The sequence below is a fragment of the Silurus aristotelis genome (genome assembly GCF_946808225.1).
Source record: "Silurus aristotelis genome assembly, chromosome: 17".
Lineage (NCBI taxonomy): Eukaryota > Metazoa > Chordata > Actinopteri > Siluriformes > Siluridae > Silurus > Silurus aristotelis.
The window spans coordinates 11,426,099-11,453,643 of NC_139590.1; the positions used below are offsets into that span (position 1 = coordinate 11,426,099).

General features: G+C 41.1%; 1 protein-coding gene across 9 annotated transcripts in view; it reads right to left on the reverse strand.

Moving 5' to 3' along the window:
* baiap2a (BAR/IMD domain containing adaptor protein 2a) overlaps positions 1-27,545 on the reverse strand; it is a 68,306-nt gene that overhangs the window by 16,955 nt on the left and 23,806 nt on the right. For all 9 annotated transcript variants that reach the window (XR_014537592.1, XM_083566663.1, XM_083566664.1 and 6 more), the window contains exons 3-6: positions 25,053-25,139; positions 6,580-6,641; positions 6,356-6,427; positions 2,758-2,895 (exon numbers count right to left, since the gene is read on the reverse strand). Coding sequence is in view for 8 of the 9 variants with exons in the window: in XM_083566663.1 (XP_083422789.1) it covers positions 2,758-2,895; positions 6,356-6,427; positions 6,580-6,641; positions 25,053-25,139 (359 nt within the window). In the remaining variant the exon portion in view is untranslated. The remainder of the gene's footprint in view (positions 1-2,757; positions 2,896-6,355; positions 6,428-6,579; positions 6,642-25,052; positions 25,140-27,545) is intronic.

Here is a 27,545-nt window from a genome sequence, read left to right on the forward strand (position 1 = left end):
GCATACATAATCCTGAAATGATGCGGATCACCAATCTCCATATGCTTCTTCTTAGTCACCAAATGTGCCTCAGTATGGGCCGTGGCAGCTCCACCTCCACACGGTTATTTAAGTATGACATGCAGGCTGCCACAATCTGCATTGCTCTCCATCCTCTCCTTTTATTGCACTAAATAATTAGCTAATTAGTGAGTAGTGAATAATGCTTTCATGAGCATGGGGATGAAGTAAACAGGAAGCCAGAAGGACAAAAGGATAGTGGAATAAAAAATGAAGGAAAACATGGGCTCAAGAATGTGGTACACTTAAACACTGAGATTTGTAAAGCGTGGGCCCTCTGCTGTGTGTAAAATGCTAGAACACCGTTTTTCTGACACCCCCGCTACTGGCTGCATGTGCCTTTGTTTGCCAATCTTTTGGCTTTAAACGCAGCTACTGTATATTATATGCATGGGCTGTTCTTGACTGGAGCTGGACAAATGCATGTACATGAAAGTTGCCAGGAGGGAAATGAAATATTGCTTCCCTTTGGTTTGAAGTGGTCAAAAGAAGTGAAAGAAACAAACAAACTAAAAAAAAACGGTCCGAGCACACACATCTAACCTAAAGTGCTGATGACACTGATTTATGCTGAGAGCTGGGAGCAGAGCCACAACATGGCTGATGTATGGCTAAAGCCTACGCTGAAACATTGTCCGCAGGGTATCTGGCGGCAACCAGAGAGCATTTATCAAGTCCTAGCAACAAACCGGCGGAAACAATGGATTAATCCAGAGCTGGGTGACCTGCTCAAGCTCGCAGAATACTCATAGTTAACCTCGAAGGGGGGGTACACGGGACAAGTAATAATAATTCCGTCCATGAACAAATGCTACGTTAGATTGAAATAACAATCTGGACCCAAATTGGTTATCCTGCCTGAACAGATACACGGTATAAATAGATCGAAATGCAAACACAGACAGGAGACACTCTTCTGTTTGCACAGGGCATCTAGTTGAGTCTAGATTGTGGCTGCAGTGGGAGCAGGAGCTTTTTAAACTCATCGAGTTTAGATTTACAGCTCAGGGGATGAACACCATGAACTCGTGATGCCGTGCAATGCATATACAATGCTCCATCATCCATTTTTAGTGACTGCCTAGTCAGGGTTGTGAGGTTTTGAATTTTTAAGTGTTTTCTGGGGAACCGACTGAATTTGTGGGACTATGTAGCAGGAACAAGCATGAAAAAAAAAAAGTGGATGGCAATTAAAAACACGCATGAGTCTGTTGAGTTTATAGTGGTATGGTTCCGCTTTCTTTTTCTTTTTTTTCCATGACATAACTCCTATGGGTTTAAATATATATACATAGAGGTTAAATATTTTACTCAGAAGTTATGCAATAAAATTTGTACTTAAATACAAGTTACCTGGTCTAAAAATCCACTCAAGTTCAAGTAAAAAAGCAGCTCGTTTAAAAATCACTCGGAGTAAAAATTACTGTCGTTTTATTTTTTTTTTACAGTGGGGAAGGGGTGGGATTCTAGTAGCTCAAAAAGGACAAGGGGATATGAATCTCAAACTAGTTTTGAACTGCTTTACACATTAAAAGTGCAATAACAAATAAATATAAATAAATAAAACTATTTTGAAACACACTGCAGTCCATGACATGAGTTTAACGTGAGTTACGCACCTGCGCAGCTAAAAATAATGAAATCTGCTGTAATGTCAGTTATGATGCAATCAATCGGTTGTTTCCGGAGCAAACTTTTTTTTCCCCTTGCATTCTTTTTATTTATTTATTTATATGTTTACTCTGTAACATATGATTTACAATGTTGTTAAGTACAATACTTTGAACAAATCATACTTAAGTAAAAGTAAAATTTAAGTTTTTGATACTAAAAATACTAATACTACTTTAAAAAGTAGAACACCACAAAAAACGAATAAATTTTCAAAAACTTGAGTAAAATGTTACTTTCCACCTCTGATAAATATATAGATATTGGTTTTTGGAGCACTAAACAGATATAAAGACAGATGTGTTGTCTCATACTCATAATCCCAGACACATGTACAGGCTAGAGATCCGTGTTACATTACAGCAAGGTAACGGGGTTGAGAGAGTCGAGTTTTCACACCCAGGAAAGCGTGAAAGCTTCCTCGGGAGCTCAGGCCTCTCGGGAGCCTGGATACACTGAGTGGAGTCGAAGCCTATTTATTTCCTTTAGGACTCTGCCACTATGCTGTTGTACTCACAGAAATTAAACTGTGAGCTGATACCAGTTCTGTTACCACAGCAAACACAGAGCAGGCAGGGAAAAATAAATAAATAAAACGGTGACAAAAGATGTTCACGTACAAGGAGTAGGTGTGTGTGTGTGGGAACTAAAGCAGGTCAAACGTGCCTGGAGGAACTACTTACTATCGCGATAACATCCAGATACTAAAACACGTCTCTCATAATATGTAGACACGTCGGGGTGTTTTGAAGGACATTTTTTTAATGTTTTGAAGGACATAATTCATCTACATAGATCTTCATCTACAATATGTTGCAGGTTCGTTCCGTGACAGCCAGATGGCTTGCCTTCTTGAAGACATGTTAGATTAAGAAGACACTCTTATTATAGTGTATTGTGATCAGACCGTTCGATGTGATGTATATTCTAGTACATACATAACGCCCTGCGACTCAGGAGGAAGAGGAGCAGAAAGTAGAGAAGGAAGCAGAGGAGGAAGAGTTAAGGGGCTAACTGTCATCTCACCTGCAGCTCCTTGTCATTGTATTTGGATGGGTTCTTGCTGCCCTGGCTCTTCCTACGCAGTTTCTTCAGCTCCGCCTGACATTTCTCCAGGCTCTCGCCTTTGCTCTTGTGCTCGATCTGGTACTTCTTCAGAGCCGCCTTCAGGAGACAAAACACACAAAATCTTAGCGTACACAAAGTTTTTTTCCGATGACTCAGGCATGCTTCAAAAACATTACGCGCGATAAACAGATTTGTACAAGGCCGAAAAGCTGCAGCTGTTGTCCACGTCCTCTAACGAGAAGCCGATTAATTAAATGGTTCGTTGACGTTCACAAGTAAATACGACTTTTGGATTTAAATCCAATAGCGTTTGTGATTTTCAATATGGCGCTATGATTGATAGCTTAAGTACACACCTGGGCATTTTGATATAATGCAGTTCTTAGCTTTAAAGCACATTTTTATAACTCTCTAGCAGTTGCCATGGCCACTGGAGCGAATCCTTTTGCATAACACAAGTACGCCTCGAAGGCTGCGTGAGCGAAGATGAGATTGGTGGCTAGCACTCATTTGTCCTACGTTCGGGGCAAACCCACGTGTACAGCGGCGCTCCTCGCTCACTAAGCACGGTTGACTTTCCTCCTGTGTTCTCACAACTCGATAAAACCGCCCGTTATCATTTATAAAGTACCGAAGCAAACATTACAGCTCTGGGCGTTCAAGCGGTTCTTCGGAACGTATAATAAAAGAAACAGAGCTGGAGTTTTGGTGGGTAAGGGGTTGAGCCTCAGTGACAGGAGCTGAATAGAAGGGTCCAGATGTGGTTTCGGAAAAAAACTAATGATCTATGTGCAGAAATTGAAAAATGGACTGCATTAAATAGAAGCGCAGCACAGACGCTTACTCACAAACGCTGGCTGAAATCGCAGAGAGTATGGGATAGAGCAGGTTTTGTGCAAAAACAGACTATTAACGTTTTATTGGAGTAAATAGGGCATGCCTCCGATTCCTTTGATTCAGTTTGGTTGGGAAATCCTATGCACACTACTATATCCATTAACCGACCGATTTATTCCAAAGAATGTATATACAAGTCACATTTACACACCAGCAGCAATACGAATTTTGTGTGTCTGAATGTGGATGATATATAAAAAGAATATAATATATAAAAAAAAAAAAAAAATTAAATTGTAATAAAACATTTTTAATGCCACTGCATTGTTGAATTCTCGAGTTGAATTTTTTCGACCTAAACAGCTCGGAAAGAAAAATCTTGCTGGCTGCAAGGCAAATCGCAGTTTGAAAAGAATGCACTTGTTCTAACAAGTTGTTGTTTCTATAGTAACAGCTCATTTACAGGGACTTGTACAGAGACACTCCACATCATTTATGTCTGGTAATGCATGTTTTGTTAAGCTTTCACTGAGGAGATTTTTATTAAATCTTTAGGAAAGGAGGCTTGGGTCAGCACCAGCACTCTGTGGTAAAGCCGACCCTCGAGTTTGGAGCCATGAGAAAAACGCTTTAATACGGTGGGCTTTGTGGTTTCTTGGTTACATGAGCTGCATTTTCTTCTTCGTCGTCGTCGTCGTCTTATTATTATTATTTTGTTTAAGAGCGAAAAAGAAGGTTCTTGGTGACTAGCTGCTGTAATGCTGTAATGTGAGAACAGGAACTAACCTGTTCTGCAGACAAGTAAATAATCTAAATCATAGTTGTTGACATTGTGGGGTATAAGAAAAATGAAACAACTGGAGATGTACTTGTACTGGAACATAGCCAACTATAATGGCGTGCCCTGACATGTTTTATTCCTTATAGCTATCAGATGATAGAGAGAGACATGTGAAAAAAAATTTTGAAAAGTAATGAGTCCTGCAGGAGGCACTTGAAATCGGGTATGAGGTGATTGATGATGGCACAGGGAATCAGTGAGTGGTTTAAAAAACAAACAAACAAAAAACCTCACAAAAGTTTTTTTTTTTTTTTTTTTTGCTTAAACGGCAACGTGCATACAGACATTAGAATTTTTTGTATTTATTTACTATTTACTGTCTGGGCACTTGCGTTTCTTTTACTGCTGCGACTGCGTACCGACCGGATGGCCGACACGTGGACTGCGAAAACGAAAATGCAATCGGCTCAGGCTGCCTTTTTTCAAAACAAAGCAGCAGGGAATGTTTCACTCTTTATATCAAAATTTTGTATCTTTTTTTTTTTTTGGCATTTGAAAAAAAAGTGTTTTCCAGAGATTTAAATCCACATCCATGTTCGGTAATCGTTTTGACACCATTATTGCAGAGCGTGTCACTAGCGCAGGTCTGGAAATGTTGCCATTTTCCAGTACTTCAATGAAACTAATCGCAAAACATCACACGGAACACGGACCGTTTTACTATAGACTTCTCCACCAACAGGCTTCCAAAGCCTTTTTCTACATTACATATGGACATACGGATAGTATACAGTATGCAAGCCACATGCACTGCTTCCTATACAGCAATGGCTTGCGTGTCTTGTGTGGTAACCATAGCAACAACAACTCTAAACTGAACTGTCCCTTGGCCAATGAGGACTGCGCCATTATTTTAGATTAACATATCGACGAAAAAATTAAATGTAGATTGTAAATTGAATGTAAAGTTTTTTGGTTTCTCTTTTGGCTTAAGTAGATCAGGAACTGCTGATCTCTTAGTATTTTTATTTGCTAGAATGGTGCCAAAAAAACCCATCTAGTTCTGGCATGTTTTTAAAAGAGAACAGATAAAAATGACCAGAATAGTTTGAGCTGTAAATTTCATAACTCAGAGTCACTTTTTCCACAGGTAATGATAAGAATCTTATAGGATACAAAAGCAAAGACCATAAAAGGTTCCCCCTCCTATCAGCCAAGAACAGAAATCTGAGGCTACAGTAAATAGTCTCTTTTCATCTGGCCCCATTAGCAAGGGGCTGATAAACACAAAATGTTGGCCCACACTGACGGCATTGTTTAAAAAAAATTTATTTTTGCCAATCTGCCTAATTAACTTCAAACAGTGATGTTTACAAGAAGCACCCACCTCTACTGTGTCTTGTACTGATAATGAAATAAAGGCTGGGTGTTTGCACTGACTGACAATATAGTACAAAAGCAAGCAACACCCCCCACCTCCCCCAGTTATGCGATTCCATACTGAAGCAGCACCCGGCTTCGTTCCCGCTGCCCACTCGTTCTAAAGATATCCATGAGATGCTGCACATATCCTCTAATCTTGTTTAAAATGCTGAGTTGAATCGGTGTGAGAATGAAAAAGTAAAAAAAAAAAAAAAAAAAAAACACCAAGTGAAGATGTTGCTGTGCTGTTGTAATATTAACAGCTTGAACTGCAGGAGCGCAGACTGGAGACGTATATAAGAACCCATAAGTCTGCTGCTGCATGAAATCCATCTGTCAGTCATTTCAGTTGCCATGAGAATAGGAGTGTCTCTGTGCAATGCGGAAAGCTTCTACACAGCAGCATCAGAAGAACAGTCACATGCAGACTGTTCTTTCGCTATTTAGAGCCCTGTGAAAGTGTGCGTATATGTGTGTGTGTGTGTGTGTGTGTGTGTGTGTGTTGAGGAAACTCACAGTCAGGTATCTGGCATCCAGATCCACTTTCTTCTCCAGCTCTGAAAGCAGCTCAGTGTGGAAGCACTTCAGCTGCAGAGAAAGAGTTCAAACATTCAGCTCTCTTATTCACAACAGACAGTGCCGAGGCCGAATCCAGATCGATATATCAGATAATATAATCCCAGAGGCCACGTGTAGGGCACCGGGAAAGTCGCATGGAGAGAACATGAAGGATAACGCACCATTTCCTCGAGCTGCACTTGTATCTGCCGGTGGACCTCGGCCATCTGAAAGAGCACGTCCCCTGCAGAGAGGAGACACAATTATTAATTTGCAGGACCACACAACGGGAACAGGAGAGGAGTGGAAACCCCCGTCGTGCACGAAGGCCATGCAGTCACGCAAGACACACGCAGACGAGACGAGCAAAACAGAGGACAAGACGAAACAATGGAACAGAGATTGACAAACAAACAAACCGAGAAAAATTAATAAAAACACCAAGCAGAAGAAAAAAAGAAGCAACAAATAAATAAAAATCTTTCTTCTTTTCCCCCAAAATGAGTAAGCCATTTAAATAAATAACATCTTCAGCGTCTACATAATTGAAATTTTAGAGATCAAACCAGTAATTTTGCTTGTCTTCCCTAATAAGTAGCTGAATATTTGAATAAGACAGTTTATATATATATAAATAAGAAAACGATAAACACAATCAACAGAGAGGGAAAAAGACAGAGGAGGCATGCAGCTGGCTGAGGAGGGTTTGTTTTTGCATGTTATATACCTACACGCTGCCTCTTCTGCAATATGCAATGCATTGTGAAGAAAAAGAATAAAAAGACACATTGAGCAGGAGACAGTGGAGACATACACAGAAGCAGAAAAAACAACACAGAAAGCAAATGGCGGACGAGCACGCGCACACACACACACACACACACACACACACTCACACACACACAATCTCAAAACTAAAGTCCAAAGCCGAAACTAACCATAAAAAGGTACAAATTAAAACTTTTAACCAAAGGTCAGAAAATGTCACACCTTTTCCAAGAACTGATTAGCGAAGCAATTACGTAAAGATTTTCTCCTGTACACAGAAACACACATAAGGTCGCCTAAATAGAGGGCTTTATCCTGGCAAAGCAGATCCGGTTTGATTAACGATAATTACACAATCAGCACGGTAAACATGTGAAGCTCATTTGCATATTTGACTTGCAGGCTGGAGCTTCGAAAGACGGGAACATGTTTTCCAGAGAAGGAGTTAAGAGATACGTCCTTAGGCTCGATGTCAAACAAACGAGATCATAAGCACGGCGTTCGGAAAAACTCTGGGAGAGAAACCAAAAATATTTGTCGGAGCCACGGGGAGGCTGGGCGTTCTCACTCTGTTCTCAACTTTATAATGCACAATACGAATCCAGTGCCAGAAGCTAATTAGATACAGAAGCATACTGGGGCTTATTCACACTCACACAGTGTGAAACAGCCTGTACTTAGAACGGCTTCTGGTAAAATAGCCACACTTCGCAGAGGACATTAATCAAGGCAGTAGTGTTGAGCGATAGACACAATTTTCAGATGGCCATATCGTTCGCCTGCGAGATCGCTAATGCACGATGCTATAGTATGGGGGAGGTGCAGTGCAATAGTTGACTTGTTTGCTCATATATTAAATAATTTCTGAACCGATTTAATCATTTTTTAACTGGTTCATTTAATTGTCTACGTATTTCGCTTATTTCATCGTCTACTCGAGTTACAGGACTTTTTATTTCGGGAAATGAGGCAAAATAACGATGGAGTTGGTCAACGAGAAAAAGGTGATGTCGCCGATTCGGCAATTTGGCTCAAGCAATGTTACTCAAGCAATCTGCAAACTTTGCACCCAAGTTGTTTCAGTATAAGAGTCTCAAAACGACAAACCCGCCTACATTTGTGTAGCCATCCATCACTAATCAAAAAAGCACCAAGCGCAAAAGAAACAGTGAAAGGTGGGCCCGGTGCACAGCAGCTGTTTCTAGATACATCGCGAAGGAGATCATTTTGAAACGAGGGAGATCATCGCTAAATATTTCAAAGCGCCTGACTTTGTCGATTTGACCACAGACATATGGTCAAGCATTAATATGGCCCCCCCTACATGTCTGCTACAGTTCATTCTATTTTGGAGGACTGAAAACTGAACACAAAATGTTTAAGGGGGGATGAACAACATTCATCCTGAAGAACCACAATGCAGATGTACTGGCTGAGGCGCTGACAGAGATCTCGCGTGATCAGGGGATAGAAAAGACTACAATTTCCTGTACACTACTGACAAAGGGGCAAATATTGTTGCAGCCACACGAGGGCTCAAATGGTAATGGCTACAGAGTTTTGGCCGAAACCTGAATGTGTTAAATAAACGGAGCATTTTCTCGCAGCTGGTTGAGAAGACGAGGAGCTCGGCAAGGCGCTTTTTTTGTGCGTGAATTTGTTCATTACCAAAATAGATGCACTGCTACAAATAATGTAATCGTTACAACCGCTATTTATTAACTTCAAGCAACTAACATGACCTAACGCCCGTCACGTTATAAAGCATAGCCATTAAACATATGTTTATTGCTATGAAATAAAACAATTCCAAAAGGTTATGTTGTGCTTCACTTGACTACTTTTGACTCTTATAATGGGCGATATATATCAGATTGCAAATACAGATTTGGTATCATTTGGTTTTGAGAAGAGTTTATACCATGTCACAGGAAGCACTGACCATCAGGAGCTGTGCAACCGGTGCTACTCTGACTATGTGCGTTACCACATCTGCAATTGAGACCACGTGAGCACCTTTTCACCCAGATCTCCTCGCACATGAGTTTCTCACGATCTCACTTCTGCCAGTTTTGATCTTCAGTTACAGAGTTTACATAAACCTAATAAAGCATGTTATTTTTAGAAACCACAACGAATCTAGTCAAGTCGATGCTTCTGAAGTTGCTGAACTAGTGGCATGTTTATACACATTAAACACATCTACAGTTTGTGGTCCATTACTGGCTTACAGCTCCTCAAAAGGAGCTCTTTCGAGCATGAACAATCCCTGTGTACCAGATGCAAACACACAGAGGCCACAGAAGAAGAGAGCATGCTCTCAGAAGGCTACTTAAAACGATTAAAGATAATCAGTTGTGATCACAACCCCGGGGCTTACACATGGCTGCGCTCAACCGAACGCTCCCAGAGGTTCAATCGTTAAAAGATGCGCAGCATTACAGCCGGCCAAAGACTTATCCACCTTATACACACCGACTGAACCTGAACCAGCTGTTACACAGGTGCGACTTAGTGGAGTGATCATGCATTAATAATGTCTAAGGCATTTAAGATTCTTGCTTGTTAAGTAAGTAAACCCGTTCCCGAGATTCCCGAGCTTCCACATCATTCTTTTGGGGTGGATTAAATGTTTACCTATTACACATAGCTGCATTTATAAACTATGTGCTAGAAATTGAAGTCTTTGTGTTCTTCTAGCACTTCCTGTAAAATTGTCCAATGATTAGATTACGCACTAGATATTGAGACATTGAAACGCGTGACTCACATCCTGCTGTCGGGAATAATCCCATTAAAGATGCACGAGGTATCTGAATAAAAGTTCCAAATAAGTTTATGCCCACAGCGCAGGCTTTCTTTACCAAGTATAAATCATCTGCATGTTGTAAATACTCGAGATCTGCTACTGTAATCAAAAATCTGTCCTGACTCATTCGCAACATGCTGATACTGAACGTTCTTTCAACACGCTTTAAAAGTTAACCTTATTTAAAAAAATCACATTACTGTTGACTTTTAGGTATACAATTAAATAAGAGTAATGCTTTAGGAATTCCACTTTCCAATATCAATCAGAAGAGCATGAAGGTCCATTAAGGCAGCGGTCCCCAACCTTTATTGCGCCACGGCCCGGTTTAAGGTCGGAGAATATTTTCACGGAGCGGCCTTTAAAGGTGTGGCAATAAATACAACAAAATAAAATGATACGACCGGCATAAAAACTGGTATTTTCTAAATATAATAATAAACATGAATCCACTGTGTTGTTTTTTGTTCATTACAGCGGTAATGTTTTATGTGTTAGCGACCGGAGCAGCCCCTTTAAGAAGGTAGCGGATGGAGGTAAGACATGTGACCGAGGCATCATGACATGCATCAAGAGTGAGTCATAGACAGATGTGGTGGAGAGAATCCTTTAATTTTAAAAAATAAAACATCGTCCAGAATCAGATAATAAATAAAACTGAAATAATGTAAGTTATGAATTCTTTCTGTGCGGCCCGGTACCAATTGACCCACGGACCGGTGCCAGTCCACGGCCAGGGTGTTGGGACCCACAGCTTTAAAGCATCCTTTGCCAACGTTAGAGTGGCTTGCACAAGACCATGACCTCAACCCCACTGAACACCTTTGGGATTAACACTGTACTCCAGACCAACACACCCAGCATTAGTATGTGAACTCTTGTGTCTCAATAAGCATATTCCCAAAGGCACACTTAGAAATCTAGAAAGCCTTTTAATATAAAGTAAAGGTTGTTATAACAGAAACGAGGAAACAATATTTCAAATGTTCAAAAAGCTCACATGGGTGGGATGCTCCGGGGTCAACAAAGGTTTTTTCATTATATAATGCATGTGTCAGAAATTCTAATATGTTTAATACTACAATGTTTTAGCAGAGTGACTTGAACTTGACTTAATTACACCCCCTAAGTTACTATGGGAACAACAATTTGCAGAGGGAAATGTGAAAGAAAAAAAACAGTGCACAATTTCAAAGACCTGCAATCCGGTCACTCAGGCATTCAAGTAATGGTTCACGTCACAAAACTGAGGAGGCTGAATAGCATTTGAGGTGCGTCAATGGATTTCCCTATACACTGGAGAGAAAAAAAAAAAGTTTGTACTCCGATGGAACGCCATCTTAAATGCAGTACCGTCAATGATTCAGTAGCGTTTAAACGCCTGAGGTTTATTCCCCCAACGTGCGTATCACCAGTTTTAATCTAAATGCATTTTCTAGTCCCGCCCACTTCGAAGTAACCGAGCACCATCAAAAATGACTACTGAAACAAGGAGGGGAAAAAAGAAGAAAAATAATAATAAATTAAATAAATAATTAAATAAAAAAGCCTTGAGCACATTTCAGTGCAAAAACACTGCACATAATGACTGGATTTTAAATTTGCCTGAGGGAAGGAAATGATTACTGAAGCATCTTGTTGTAATTCATGACTTTTTTTTTTCTTTTGGCCAATTTAATTTAAACGTGTTTGCCTAAACCTCTGAGACAGACGGCTGGATCGAAAAAAAAAAAAAAAAAAAAAAGCATACTGCAGCCTGTCACAAAATAGCCACAGGCTCTTTAACCCCCCCCCCCCAAAAAAAAAGGCACTTTGTAGTTCTGCTAGTTATTGTTTGCTTTTCATTAAAAGTGGAAGTACATCTGGATACAGTATGCACACAAACACATGGCCAAACTAAGTTGACAAAGTGAGCCACAGAGGAGCTATTGTGCATTGTGGTTTTAGGGAAAGTCCACAGGAAACCCAGAGCGTCGCTTTGTTTGATATGAATAACCAAGGACTTGGAATGCCGAGTTCTAGTGAAAGATCTGTGCGTGTGAAGGCGACAGGTCTGAGAGCTTTGGGTCTGGACTCATCAAACCGATTTTCTTTAGAACTGCTTGTCACATGAACAAAAGCAGCATCTCGGCTTGTCAGTCAGTGAGCAGATTTACTCAGATGACTCAGCCGGAGTAGTCATGCATGCCTCTACCTGTGTGTGTGTGTGTGTGTGTGTGTGTGTGTGTGTGTGTGTGTGTGTGTGTGTGTGTGTGAAAAGATCCCATGCTAGAAAGATCCCATGCAGTGTCTGTATAAATTCCGATGTACAACACAGAAACGGCCAACCCATTACGCACCATGCAGGCTGTAGGGGCGAGAAAGCAGAAACCCAAACGGGCATGAGATACCGTAGCCGTGAGCTAACTCAACAGGCCAGACGAGTCTGAAAGAAGGAAGTAGAGGCGGAGGGTGAATCATGGATGAAGGTCAAGTGCAGATTACTGTAGGGTGTCGTGGAAACAGAGGAAATGCGGAGGCCAGAAGGAGGCGAGAGGAGAGTGGAAGGGTTTGTTCTTCTGTAGGCGGTCGGGTTTTCTCTCAACAGCTGTCACTTGTACAAACACGGAAGGATTACGCCGCTCGCTACATCAAGACTACATATCCCAGAATGCTTTGGCCTAAAGAAAAGAAGGAAAAATAAAAATCTGCAGCAAAGTATTAGTGCTCGGGACCAACATGTTGATGGATGTGAGCTGAGCAGGAAAAGCAGCCAGGATTCAGCACAGAGAAAGACCATGTTTTCCTGAGTTCTCCTGGGAAAAGTGCATCTGTGTGGTAGCTGATAATGGAAACGAGTGTGGACAGGACTGTGTGTGGCACTGTGGGATATGAGGCTTCAGAGCGGTAACTACAAAGACCTCGGACAATCTTATCTTGTCCTTACAGTAGCCATGATCAGCGGAGATACCAGCATGCCTTTGTGTTTATTACCCCCCCACCCCACACACACCCCCTCACACACAGCATCAGCTGTATTGTCTGTGAATCCTAGTAATTAGACAGAAGTGGTCTCTCGAGGCACTGATCGAGTAACAGGCTTCACTGCACTGAGTGCGTTTGCTGTGCATCACGGTAGACATAATAAAAGGTTTTACACCTGGTATTAACGTACATCTAGAACCAACTACCAGGCTGTTAAATTTCTATACGCCCCCAAATGCATTTTCAATTTCCACTTTTCCAGATTGGATGCAGTTAATGCAGAACGGCTCACACCTGGTGTACAGGATTATAGATGTGCACACGATTACCATTTAGCTCCTGCACATTAAAATGTTAAAAGAAAAAAAAAGAAAAAGTGTCTCGGCTTGCAGCTCTTAGCAATAAATCGCCTCTATAGCAAATCCACGTTAACACACAAGTCTGATGGTCCCTGGAATCTCCTACCACTTCAAAAGACTGCCTTCATTTCAAAGGACTGGGATCAGACTACAAAGGTCACACAACCACGTGTCCTTCACCGAGAGGTTCTACGCAGAGAGTGATGTAGAGGACTGTGCTGTAGTGGCAAATCCAGGAATGACTGGACCAAGATCTGAATCCTCTGGTAGAATTGTGCTGGTTCTTCTTAGATGATGAAGTGAATAACAGGTGCCATGATGATGAGATAATCAGTGTTGGTGAGTGGGATATATTAGGCAGCAAGTGAACATTTTGTCCTTAAAGTTGATGTGTTCGGAGCAGAGAAAGAGAAAGGGTCAGAGCATCTCCAGAACTGCAGCTCTTGTGGGGTTTCCTGGTCTGCAGTGGTCAGTATCTTATAAAAAGATGGAAAGGTGGTAAATCTGCTGAAGAAGATAAAGCTGCAAATGCTCGACAGGTCAGAACTGTTTAACAGCAAAAAGGGGCAACAACATAATATAAAATTATATTACATTAAATATATATTAGGCAGGTGGTCATAACGTAATGCCGGACCAAGGAGCTACAATGTCCACCAGCATCCTTTGGGATCACTCTGTACAGCTGAGCTTATAAATATACAAGACGTTACTGAGCAACTCAAGAACTATGAAAATGGATTTGGACTGTAATTAATATACTGCTACAATGGCTTACGACTGCAGTTTGCATGAACAGTTCTGCTGTTCACTGAACAGTACACCTTAGAAATAATACAACTATAAATAATGGACATTCGGTGCCACCCAGATAAGAATGGGTTCCCTTTTGAGTCTGGTTTCTCTCAAGGTTTCCTCCTCATGCCATCTCGGAGTTTTTTCTTGCCATTTGTGCCACTGGCTCACTCATTAGGGACAAACTTATAGGCAATAAAATATAAATTCACATTTTATATACATCGTGTTTTACTGTAAAGATGCTTTGGGACAGTGTCCATTGTTAAACGTGCTATACAAATAAAACCGGACTAAACTACTGTGATTGTACAGTACAGCATGCGCCACCTTTGGTTAGTGTGTTTAAGTGCAAAGCATAAAAAAAAAATAAATAATAAAAATAAAATAATCACACATACACAATCGATTACGAAAGGTTCTGATGCAGACTGGTCAGAAAAGCATTTTCGGAGCCCTTGTATATACATCAGCAGCAAGTCCAAAAATAATAATAATAATAAAGTGCCACCAAAAGGTAGAAGGTCCGAAAGGGTGCCTGATGTGCAAACAGCTGGATTCAAAAGCTTTAAACCACATTGCTGCTGCACCCTGAAATCTGAGGGTGAATGAAATATCCAGAACAGCAAAGTCGATTTTACTCCCCTAATTAAACTCACTGGAACGTGTTATAATTTCCATAGTAACAAAGAATTCGCTAGGACTCCTACAATGGACTGTCTAAAGGTTATATTTAACTGAGAAAAGGTTCACCGTTGGTGCTGATTCTGTACGTTTCCGTAAGTACATGTTTGTTCAGCATTTATGGAAGGGTCAAAGGTTTCAGGGCCGAGTACATGTTTTCTCCAGCATCTCAGTAACACTGTTTTTAGGTCTTACAACAAAAACTCCCAATTATTTTGTTCTAATCCACTGGATGCTTACAGGAACTACACTGTTTGGAAGTTTACCAGCGGCATTTCCTTCATTAATAAATTCAACTGTTGGCACTGAACACCACATGCAGAGTTTTCAGTCCTCCTGCAATACAGAGTCGAAATGAATCTCCCCATCGTGTAACCCTGACAGGTTTCAGTACTACAGTGATGACAAATGTTGATGATAGTGTCATATGTATGTAAAACAAAGCATATGTATCTTCCCCCTTAATTAGCATTAATTCCTGTACCACACAGTGAAATGTCGGACTGACAGAAGCTCGTTCAGGGCTTCTAAAGGAGGGTGGGTTTGCGTGGGTTAAACACCATGGCCTACTAGCCTAGTAAGACTCCTCTGAATAGCGTTATCCAGAGTAAAAAACAGGGCGGCGCAAAATGAGTGCAAGCAATGCTGAAGAAATGAAAGACGCAAAGCTGGAAAGAGTAGAGAAGATCGAAGAGATTCTTTCAAGCACGCTGTTGTGCAATTGCGGCAATTAAGGAGCGACAGGAATGCCTCCACTCAAAACACGCTTTCAGGAGTGAAGGTGAGAATGACAGAATCCTCACAACACAGCCTGGGCCCTGTGACGGAGGGGAGGAGAGAGGGAAGAAGTAGAGCGCGTATAACTCTTCTATCGAGAGATGTTCCAGGTGCCAAACGCCAGCGGTGTGACTCTAATGAGGAATGAACGGCAATAAGAAGGGAACGGAAAAGAGAAAAGGAACGCCTGCAACAGAATCTTCTCCCACACGGATGCACCCACATTGATACATACGGAACGCAATATCACTGAACATTACGTGTCATCAATATCACGGAATTAGGTTTTCCAGCATGACGTCTAGAGCAATTATAACCAATAAAGAGAAAGTAGTGTTTCCACAATGAACACATGACTATCACACTGAAGATCCATGCAGAATACAGCAGGCCATTAATCCAAACTAGGGCTGAAACAATTCCTCAAATAACTTGTAATTAATTCGAATATAAAAGTATCGTTTAGTCCATTTAACTACACAAAGCATTGTGTTTCCGCCACATTTAAAAAAAGTTTTTTTACTCACAATTCTGACTTGTATTCAGAGATTCGGGCAGAGTCGCCCCCTCTGTAGTTTCAGAAATCTTTACACATTGCATTTCTATTCAGTGCAGCCCATTTTATTTTCATTGAATCAAACTGAGCCTGTGATCCCTGGAGAGAACTCTGTCTGACAGTCAGCTCTGGAGGAGACAGAACAAGACAGATGTAGCGGAGGAGCCTCGTTCATACACCAACAGCTTCAAACTTCAGGCCCACAACATGGTTACCGGTGGATGCACCCAAAATATTGGATGTTTTAAGATAAATAAAGTCAGAATTACGAAAAAATAAACTCGGAATCAGGGAAAAAAAAAAAATAAATGTATGTGGCGGAAAACGAGCTTCCATACGATTCGGGCCAAAGACAACAACAGTTTCCAAAGTTTGGGATCATTTTAAACTAAAACAAATGAACTTGCAGTAAAGTACCTTTTTTTATTTATTTATTATTATTTTATTTAACATGTATGAATATATTTTTATTTGCATTTTAAGGTAATATGGCACTCAAATGCACTAAATGGGTTCCATTTTCACAGATATTCTTGTGTGCAATTTCAGCAATAAAATTTTACTTGTTCATTTCACTAAGATACTTGTTCATTTTAAGGGACCTGTTATTTCCAATGCGCGCACGCACACACACACTATCAATATTCTTAATCAATTTCAATTGGAAACAGGAAGTCTGTAGATTGGTTTGGCCATTGAAGAACCTTCTTGTTTTTGTTTACACTGTAGGTTTGGGATCACTAATAAAATCATAATCAGTCCCCTGAGATGACGGTCATATATATATATTTTTTTTTATCATCAATATGCCACGGCACATCATTCATGTGTCCTTCAATAACGTGTAATGTTTCATGCTTAATAAACTCTGTGGCGTTTCGCAGGATGATTAGATGCGGTTCCTCGAATTTCCGTTTCACATCAAACCAATTCTCTTGACAGGGATGTTTGAGGTCTATGCTACAGTTGTCTGTTTTTTCCATTCAAGTTTTGTTTAATACAGTTACAATGCCAAAAGACACAATTCATATATGCACTGGAAGTAACTAAAGTTCTCCCCATTGTTCATTACTGAGGTTGTTTTTAATAGGCTCCTAAGTACAGGTAGACAACCCCCAACTTAGGACGTAGACAGGGCCCGGAAAAATGGTCGTAAGTCAAGAATAGTGACTACTCTATAATGCGTACCGACTCGGTTGACTCATAGAACAAAGTACATAGTATATAGTACATAATACATAGTACGGGGTCTGACTGAATTTTCCAGCTATTACCTATTATGGTGTTTGAAGAAATAATTCTAACAGGACGGATTCAGACGAGACTAAAATCAGAGATGCAAAGTATTAATTACACAACTCCAGCCTCCTCATGTTAAAGCGAAGGCCTCGAAAAAATTATATATTTTCCTGCATCCTTTTTCTATTGTTTCTAAATAAGAAACTCGGAGAAAGTTACAGGGAAAGAGACCGGTAAAGTGCGAGTTGCAAGAGCCAGTACAAGAGAAAGAGCACGAAAGAATAAGAGCCAAAAAGACAATGAGAACGAGTGTGTGAGCGAGAGAGGGAGATAAATAGCAGTAATTATGAAGAAAAGGCATCTTTGTAACAAAGCACTACAGGATGAAAAGGAGAAAGGCTCTAATTTGAAAAGAGAGGAGTGGTGTATAGCACCACTGCACTCAGCTGGAGTTCGTGTCAGGACAGAATCATGTGGACTACGTGTGCATATAATAAGCATATATGCCAACCCGGGCCAGCCTTTGCTCCCCATGTGCACCAGGTTCACCACAGTTCTTTCTTTGGACCACTTCTGACCAGTGCAGACCGGGAAACCCCACAAGAGCTGCAGGTTTGGAGATGCTCTGCCCCGGTCGTCTAGCAGTCACAATTTGTCCCTCGAATCCTTACGCTTGCCCATTTTTCCTGCTTCTAACACATCAACTTTGAGGACAAAATGTTCACTTGCTGCTTGATATATCCAACCCACTGACACTCGTATGTTTTATGTGTGTGTGTGTGTATATATATATATATATATATATACGTATATACGTGTGTGTGTGTGTGTGTGTGTGTGTGTGTGTATTTGCATCAAACTATGTTTGTGTCAAGACTAATTCAATCTCTTGAGTCAAGCAAGCAAATCAGGGTCGAGGTGAGGGACTATATGGGTTTACCTGCCGTCCCAGCATGCAGCACAACGTTCAGAAATAGAGCGGAAAGTAAGGCTTTTGGGACCACGGTGCAGGGCTAATAAAAGAGCCCCGCTGCTCTCGTTCCAACCGGGCCAACACTTCCATCAGTGTGCGAGACTGAAGAAAGGACACTTAAACAGGCAAGACAAGACTAGACTAGGGGAAAGACCGATGACAGCAGTCAGCATTCTCTTGCTCTGCATTTCCCAGAACGTCAAACACTCTAAAGTGCTCTAAAGTACCGATTCTGCCTCTATGTCCCCCAATACCCACAAACCGTATTATTTGTGCGCATTATTTATTGCTAGGGGTCAAGTTTGATATGAAGAACTTTAGAAACTTTAGAAACAAATTTTGTGCAATCTAATTGGTCAAGAGGTGTGAGATTTTACAGCAGCAGCTCTGATGATAGTGCCGGATCGATTCCTAACTCCAGGTTTCATATGAATGCAGGCTTTCTAGTAGGCTACTGTTCCTATAGCAACAAGTACAACCTGGAGATAATTTGTCTCAAGGACATTACACAGCATTAAATGTTATTATACGCTGAAAACGCATTTTCGACTAGTTTTCTCGAACAGCAGTCACGTTTTATTCCTGACCCGTTGCTCCTCCTTCACCCTGCGCAGGAGTTCACACGCCATGCTGTGTTCGCAAGGTGGAAAATTTTCATTAGCGGCAGCCGGTGTTGTCTGTTCCCCCGAGGCGAAACATCGGTGATATGGTCGCGGATAAAACAGGACATCCTGTTTCTTCTCGAACGGATTTAAAGACGCTTAATAGAAGTGGACAGGAAGCAAAATTGGTTTATGCGCCATATCAAACAGACAGCTGACAAAAAAAAACAAAAAAAAAAACAAGTGGCGAATCTGACTTTAATGAGCGCGAGATCGAGCCTCGTTTCGAGCAGCTTTGTTCTCATGGTAACCGCACATGGGTTCCCCTTCGTTTTTCAGAGGATTCATGACAGCAGAATGCCACAATCATCCCAGAATCCATCAGTTTTTATGCAGAAACCGAACGATTGACTAGTGGAACGAACGGGGTGACGAGCGGTCCTGTGTTTCCTATGCCAGGCTAATATTTGCGTCCTGTCGTTCCGATCCATTCTCCAGAATTGATCGTGTATTTCCTACGGGAATGCGTTTTCATTTTCGGAACACACCACCGGTGCAGAACACGTGATTCTGAATGTGTAAGCTTTGTATACATAGAACTATTTCTTGTTCAGTGTTTGAAAAGGAGAAATTCTCCTGTTTGAGAAAAATGTTGTTATATATTGATAAAAAGAATTTGCAGTCAGATGTTTAGATCCATCCATCTGTCCACGTAATAAAGGCGAAATGCTTTTTTAGACCTACACAACCTCATGTTCATAAATGAGTAGATTTTCTCTTGCGTTTAGGAGACACCATATTGTAAGTGAACTACAGTAACATCAGGCAATGAAACACTGATCTGACATTGCATTTTGCCTGTAGGTGTATAAGATGAACCTTATCTTCAGCATGTTGCTATTTCGCTTGCAGTATAATTTTCCATAAACTACCTAACGTTATGTAGATATTCCTGCCTACAAAGTGTGCAGTTCTCTACAGTGGAACATCTGCAGCAATGCATACGTCATTTATTTGAAACTAATCGACATATCAAACTTCGTGGGATTATAAAAACATTGCGCTAATTACACACAGAATGAGTGTGACTACAGAAATGACCTGACCAAACAATTTTTTGTATAAAAAAAAAGATTATAAGGGGAACTGTGCAAGGATGTTGCCATAGTAACTGGCTATATTTCTCTAAGACAGATAGGAATGTGTATGAATTGAACCGAACAACGGAGTGGAATTGGGGGGTTTTTGTGACCAAAAAGGGCAGATTATTTGTACACTACCTACTATGGGCAATCAGGGGATTAAAATACTGCACGGGTTTTGGAGCAGCACTACACAAAGGCAGGAAGTGCTCTATATGATGAAAAAGGCACCGTTTGAAACAGACTAGTGGTTCATTATGCAAACTGCAACTTGCCTCGGGTTCTGATGCATATTTTACTTGTAAACTAGTGAACACATTCATTCCTATTTGAATAGTTGCTCAGTGGGAAAATGTAGGGACATTCAAATCAATGGTGGCATCTAATAAAGAAACAAAATCCATTACCCTCCTCATCTCTCGTGATGAATAAATATTTATAAATAATTTATATTTATAAATAAATAAAAATAATAACCAAATGATTGGGGAAAGAAAAAAAAAGAAAAAAAAGAACGTAAGGCACCGATTGCAGGTGATGGACAACAATCCAATGGGTGCAATTTAAACTGGACTCAAGTTTCAAGAGACATGATGATAGATAGACACATCAGAACATAGTACAACCTTGTTAGATGTATAGTATCAGGCAGAGAGGACGGACGAGAGAGCTGGGATATGTTACCTATCAGTAGTCCAATTACTGTCCACACTGCTGGCTGTGCCAGAATGATGTAAGAGGTGAACTGAGAGAGAGAGAGAGAGAGAGAGAGAGAGAGAGAGAGAGAGAGAGAGAGAGAGAGAGAGAGAGAGAGAGAGCGAGCGGAACGTAGCAGGAGAAGGAGCTTGGAGGGTTTGAGTGGGTGGGACAGTGACAGAGCGATCATTATCCTAAACAGCACGGTGTGTGGGGGAGTGTGGGGGAGTTGGGGAGGAATAGAGCAAGAGAGCAAAAAACATATACATAAACACAAAACTCGTCTGATTCGATTTGGAATGAAGAGGCGCCTGCACCCTTTTCTTTTTTTTGGTACAATGCTTGCAGCACAAGCGTCTATGTGACTGAGTGCACTTGTCTGCAGGGGAAAGAGGGGGGCATTGGTAAACAATCAAAAGTGAACAAGAGAGAGAAAGAAAATAAGAGAGACAGAGGGAGAGAAAGAGAGAGAGAAGCACAGCATCATGTGTAGGTGTAAAGCATTTACAGTTGGGCTCTGACTGAACCCTTGTGGCGTTCTCACTGAGTGCATAACACACACGTAAGTCTTGCTGCACACTGCCAAGATTGACAGAAACATGAATCTCTGTATGACAGCAGCACAGTGAGCATTCAAACGCGAGACAAAAGGCACGCATTTTAACGACGAGCCGTTAACCTAGTGATTTTTTTTGTTTGTTTGTTTGTTTTCTGAAGGACAGCGGACATCAGGGATGAGTGCGAGAGATGTACGTATATATTTGTTTACAATATAAGAGAAATGAATGAAACTAAAAAACGAGAGGCGAGTTAATAAACAAAAACACCATATACACTAAACATAGTAATAATAAATCTATATTCTATTATGTAGCTATAACTATAGTATACACACTGTGCCTATATATTAAATTATACTGTATGGACAAAAGTATTGGGACACCTGACTTTCCCGAGTGTAAGATCTTGAGTGTATAGCTCTGACCTCCTCCATCTTCCATATTCTTATAAAAAATACCTCATGCTAATGTGTCACATATGTTCATTTTCATATAATTCATTTCATATATGAACAGACACTTCTGCACCCACTTGCACTTTCATAATTAGAACTTGTGTCTCATTATTACTTTTCTCCCCTTTTTCTTCCTCACTTAAGCCTTTTCATTGTACAAACTTTCACTGGCATCCGCACATAAGACCACTTGAAACTATCGAACATCTTTTTAGAATGTACTGGAATGTTGACTGCACCCCAGGGCCTCCACAAACACACTCAAAAGTCTAGTGGAACATCTTCCCAGAAGACTGCAGCTTATTATAACAGCACAAGGGAACTGAAAATAAAATGGGATGTTCGAAAAGCGTTTTTTTGGTCTGGTGTCCACAAACCTTTGTCCTTATATAGTAGGTTTAGATCATTTATTACGAATATTTAAATAATCGGCGGGAAAATACAAATTCGTTTTTACACATGTATTGCATGAAAAGCAGAAGGCAATGCTAACAAATGTTAAGAACACGTCGAGCCGTCAGCTTGCTAGCCTAGTGACAAATTAGCATTAGTGTCAGTTAGGGAGTAGATTATAGATTAACACAGTATAGTATAGTTATACTCTATATACCAGTGGTCCCCAACCTTTTTTGCGCCAAGGACCGGTTTATTGCCAGACAATATTTTCACGGACTGGCCTTTAAGGTGTGGCGGATAAATACAACAAAATAAAATGATATGACCGGCATAATATCTGGTATTTTCAAAATCTAATAATAAACTGTGTTGTTTTTTTTTTTGTTCATTTTGCTAGCTTGGGGGTTTGAATTTAGCAGTAATGTATGTGTTAGCGGCCGGAGCAGCCCCTTTAAGAAGGTAGCAGAAAGAGGGAAGACATGTGAACGAGTCAAGCGTCTTGACAGGCATCAAGAGTGAGTCATAGACAGATGTGGCGGAGAGAATCCGGTAATTTTCCAAAATAAAACATCGTTCAGAATCAGATAATAAAAAAACGGAAACAATGTAAGTTATGTATTCTTTCTGTGTGGCCCGGTACCAATTGACCCACGGACCAGTGCCGGTCCACGGCCCGGGGTTTGGGGACCACTGGTATATACTGTATATGCGCATTTTTCTCAAGTTTGACATGTCCTTGTGAATGAAAACGTCAAAAAGCTACATTTTATATTTTACACTGGCAGCCTGCAGGGGAAAACACTTTCTGTATCTGACCAAAGAATTTTCTTTATTTAAAAAGAATCTAATAAAATCTCAGTCAGTGTCAACCTTAATGTAATTTCTTACATGACACCAAGTTTCCTCACTGCAGAGAGAACACAATGCAGCAAAGACGGAGAAAATACATCTCTGAGCTTATAGATTGTGTCTTAATTCAAAATAAATAAAAAATAAAACAAATATCACCTCTCCACATGGCAGTGTGTATTGGGTATGTAAATGTGTTCTCTGTGTATACTCATGGTTTGAGGTTGGGAGGTGGTAAGTTTGAACCCCAGGGTGTGGATCACTCATTGTGAGAGAAAAACATCACTACTATTGCCCTGTCATTATTCCAATAGCACACACACCTAAAATTCTTTTTTTTCCTAAAGTATAGCTCTTCATTTTCTGTGCTTTATAATTGGTTTCTAGAGCACATTGAATAATGTATGTTGTGTGTGTACGCACACCCACACGCCTACACACGCGGATGCCTTCATCAGACAATAATGACTCATTCCACTTGAGAACTTTGGGAACAGGCTGGTAAACACAGCTTAAAAAGGCTAGTCACAAGCTCAGCGGGGCATCGTCACTCAGTCATACCTCTGAAAACCAGGCTGTGGTGAAGTATAATTACACAGAGGGACAGGGAACTGAACATATCCGTGACCTGAAAAGTGAGCGAGACCGTGCAGAATGCAAACATGAATGTGAAGGGTGTCGCAGGACCTGTAATGAGTCACTGAGGTCCAGACTGAACAGTGTGCTCGAGGGAGAAAATAAAAAAAGGGAGCGAAAATGAAAGAAAAAAAAAAAGGGAGAGGAACTACTGCTAGAGAGCAAGACTAGAGAGAAAAAAAAAAAATCAAGTGCTAATTGGCATTTCAGATTTTAAATGAAAAAACTGGAATGGAGTCTGAATATTACCCCATGAGAGGCATTTTAAACCTGAAATCACCAGCTGCCAGCCTGACAAGGTCCCTCCAGAGACCCAATTGTGCAGATGTGGCTTTCTTTTATGAAAAGGAGCCGTGATGAGTCCAAATTCTCGAATCAGAATCTCGCCCACACTCTGCGACAGCGGGGGGAAATGAGAAAAAGTTCACTCAAATCTCTAAATGTTCAATCAGGGAGAGAGTGGTTCAGGCTGTGAATACTAAATGATCGTCGAGGACCTGACAAGCAAACCGGGTACGGCTAACGTTCCTGAGGAACAGCCGAATCCGAACCTAAGCGACACCAATTTACTGGAAAGGTCTTTCTGTGGGTGGGAGGTGAGGAAAAGAAGCAAAAAAAAAAAAAAAAAAACGCACATCGAGAGCTGTCAAATCGATTAATAACATCAATAACGGCAACCAGAGATTTCTAGCTGTTTGCGTCAACTCTGTCACGCCCACATCCACCGACCACCAGGGTTGCAAAGTTCTGGGAATTTTCAAGACTGAAAACTTTCCATAGGATTTAAGGGGAATATATAGGAACTTGGGAAAAATAGAGTTAATGCAATTTTAATATCTTGAAATATTTACAATATCTACCCTGCACACACAGGGTTATTGAGGCCACACCCCCTACATGCATCGTGCATTAGTCCATAACATAACAGATCAGGTCCTGTATCCTACAACCAAAATAATGTTGAAAAATGTCCATCTTGGTGAGATAAATTACATATAAATATTTTATGAATATATAGTTAAAACGTCCTTATGCTATGTGAGAGCTATTGTGCCACAAAATCAAAACAAATTAAATCAAAGTAAAAAATGTCATTTTTTTTCAAATCTGTATTATTTTGCATTCATGTCAACCAAACAAAATGTTTATATATTTAATGCGTTTAAGTTTCTGGAAATGAACTGTATATATATTTTCTGCCCCTTTGCAACCCTGCTGACCACTGCACACAATATCGGCGTACAGTAGGAAAACGCTTTCCAGTGCTCAATGCTCGTATGCGGCAAAGATTTCTTCCTAAACGTAACCAGCTAAATAGCGTATTGTACCCTGATTTAAATTGCTAGCTGTGCATTTTCAGGCTCATGGCCCTGGGAGACTAACGGCGAGACTTACCGAGGTCTTTGGATCCCTGGCTCTCGCTGGCAAGCTCGCCCATCCTCACCAGAGCGTCGAAGTAGCCCTTGGCTGCGAACGTCACAGCTGCAGAGGGAAAAAAACAGAAAGTCAGAATGAACACACACTAATAGTCGACTTCATTGTTCCACTTCCTGCTGGTGATGCGAAAGCACTGCTGATGTAAACACATTATGGCTCTTCATCACCCTGCTGGATCTCCGGCTCAGCCTCGGCGCTGCGCGGGACAAAGCGCATGACTCGCCACTCAGCTTTTAGACCAGGGACATTTAATGGCTGCACAGATCTCACTCAGACACACAAAAAAAACAAATGCCAAAGCACAATATCGAGCACGCATATATCACACACACAATGTACACACACAACCCCCCCCGACTCGCACAGCATGCCTCATTAACCGACAAAGTGTCAACTTGAGAGATGAGCAACAATAGATCAAAAAACAAACTAAAAGAGTAATCAGTCGTGACTAGTGCTCACACAGCCTGAGTGGTGGGTGGGTGGGGGTGTGTGTGTGTGTGTGGTTCATACAGAACTTTGTTGACGCCACAGAAAGACTTTTCCTGCCGCCCCGTCCGTCCTCCCGCACGTTCACGTGAACAGCACCGTTACTTGCGTGCATGAGCTAAATGACTGGCTGCTTTGTGAAAAGTAGGACAGGCGCCGTTGCGCGCTCTGCCTCTGCACGCATACGTATGCGGTCGTTTGCCAGACAGTTCTGCCGAAATGCTTCTCGACAGATGGGAACGCTGCCTGCGGATAGCTGCGGGTCCTCCTCTCGGAATCGGTTTTAGCAGCTGGAGAGAGCCCCATGTTCGTATGCTGCACTAATTAAATTATAATCTGTAGCATTGCGACAGGACCGTCTTTACAAATGTCGTCCCCAAAAAACATAAGGGGGGTCTTTCTCTCTCTTGGTCTCTTCCGCCTGCTGCTGCTGCTCTAAAACAAACACCACACATATTGAGTGGTGATTAGGTAACAACACACCTGAAATCAGAAGTTGGCATAGAATGTGGCCTGCCGTTAAGCTCAGGCTTCACAGGTCTACTTTAAATTGCTCTTTGAAATCACAGGTATAAAAAACCTGTATCATTTCTTTTACATGGCAAACCGGCATGACCTTCCTTGCCTCTGGTGATGGTCTCGATCCCGGTGCTTGGTTTCATATGTAGTAAAATGTGGAAGTGAGGTCAATAAAACGGCCACAAAAGGACACGAATCGATGTGCTAAGATTTTCTGTACGGAGATGTTTATTGAAGCACTTATAGACGGAGTCTCCGGAGGCATGGCTTTCGAACAGCCTGTAGACGTTTCACCACGGGAAAGTCGAGCTTCTCTTACAGTTAAGCCTCGTCAAGAACGAGCAAAAAAAAAAAAAAAAAAAAAACTATTATTCAGGGAGCAATTTATCATCGGCATCACAACAGTAAATATAATTATAAATAAATAAAAAAGAAAAGGTGCTGATCGATCCGAATTTCAAAGCGATGGATGCTTTGGTGGGAAAGGAACAGAATACTTCGTGCTGGATTTGGAAATCATTCACCAGCTTTTCAGCAAACACGCCCATGTGTGCATTATTTGGGATTAATTTTTTTTTTCCTGGAGGTGGACTTTAGCACAGGTGATGAAATAGTAATGCGGAATTACAGGTTTACGTATTTAATGAGGTTAAAATGATCGGTGATTAGGGATCACATGACTGGTTTTTCGTTGCAATACGGGGAACCGAGTAACGACAACAAACTTTTACCGATCATCTCAGAAAGATGTCAGAAATGTCCCCGTTTCTTTGGAATTTTCATTTCCAAAATAGCTGTGGCAGAACTCGATACAGGGCACCACAGTGGCATTGGGAGGGATGGAGGGAGGGAGGGAGGGAGGGAGGGAGGGAGGGAGGGATGGATGGATGGATGGATGGATGGATGGATGGATGGATGGATGGATGGATGGATGGATGGATGGATGGATGGATGGATGGATGGATGGATGGATGGATGGATGGATGGATGGATGGATGGATGGATTGATATGGGGATGGATGGATGGATGGATGGATGGATGGATATGGGGATGGATGGATGGATTGATATGGGGATGGATGGATGGATTGATATGGGGATGGATGGATGGATTGATATGGGGATGGATGGATGGATTGATGGATGGATGGATGGATGGATGGATGGATATGGGGATGGATGGATGGATGGATGGATGAATGGATGGATGGATGGATGGATGAATGGATGGATATGGGGATAGATGGATGGATGGATGGATATGGGGATGGATAGATAGATCGATCGATAGATCGATCAATAGATAGATAATATATGGTATTCAGTAATAATGATTTTACCAAGGTACTTAGAATAGTTTTTTTTTTACATTTTACAGTTTTAATTGTAATGAATAAAACACACCCCTAATAAAACCCTATGACGTCCACCATATCTCGAAAC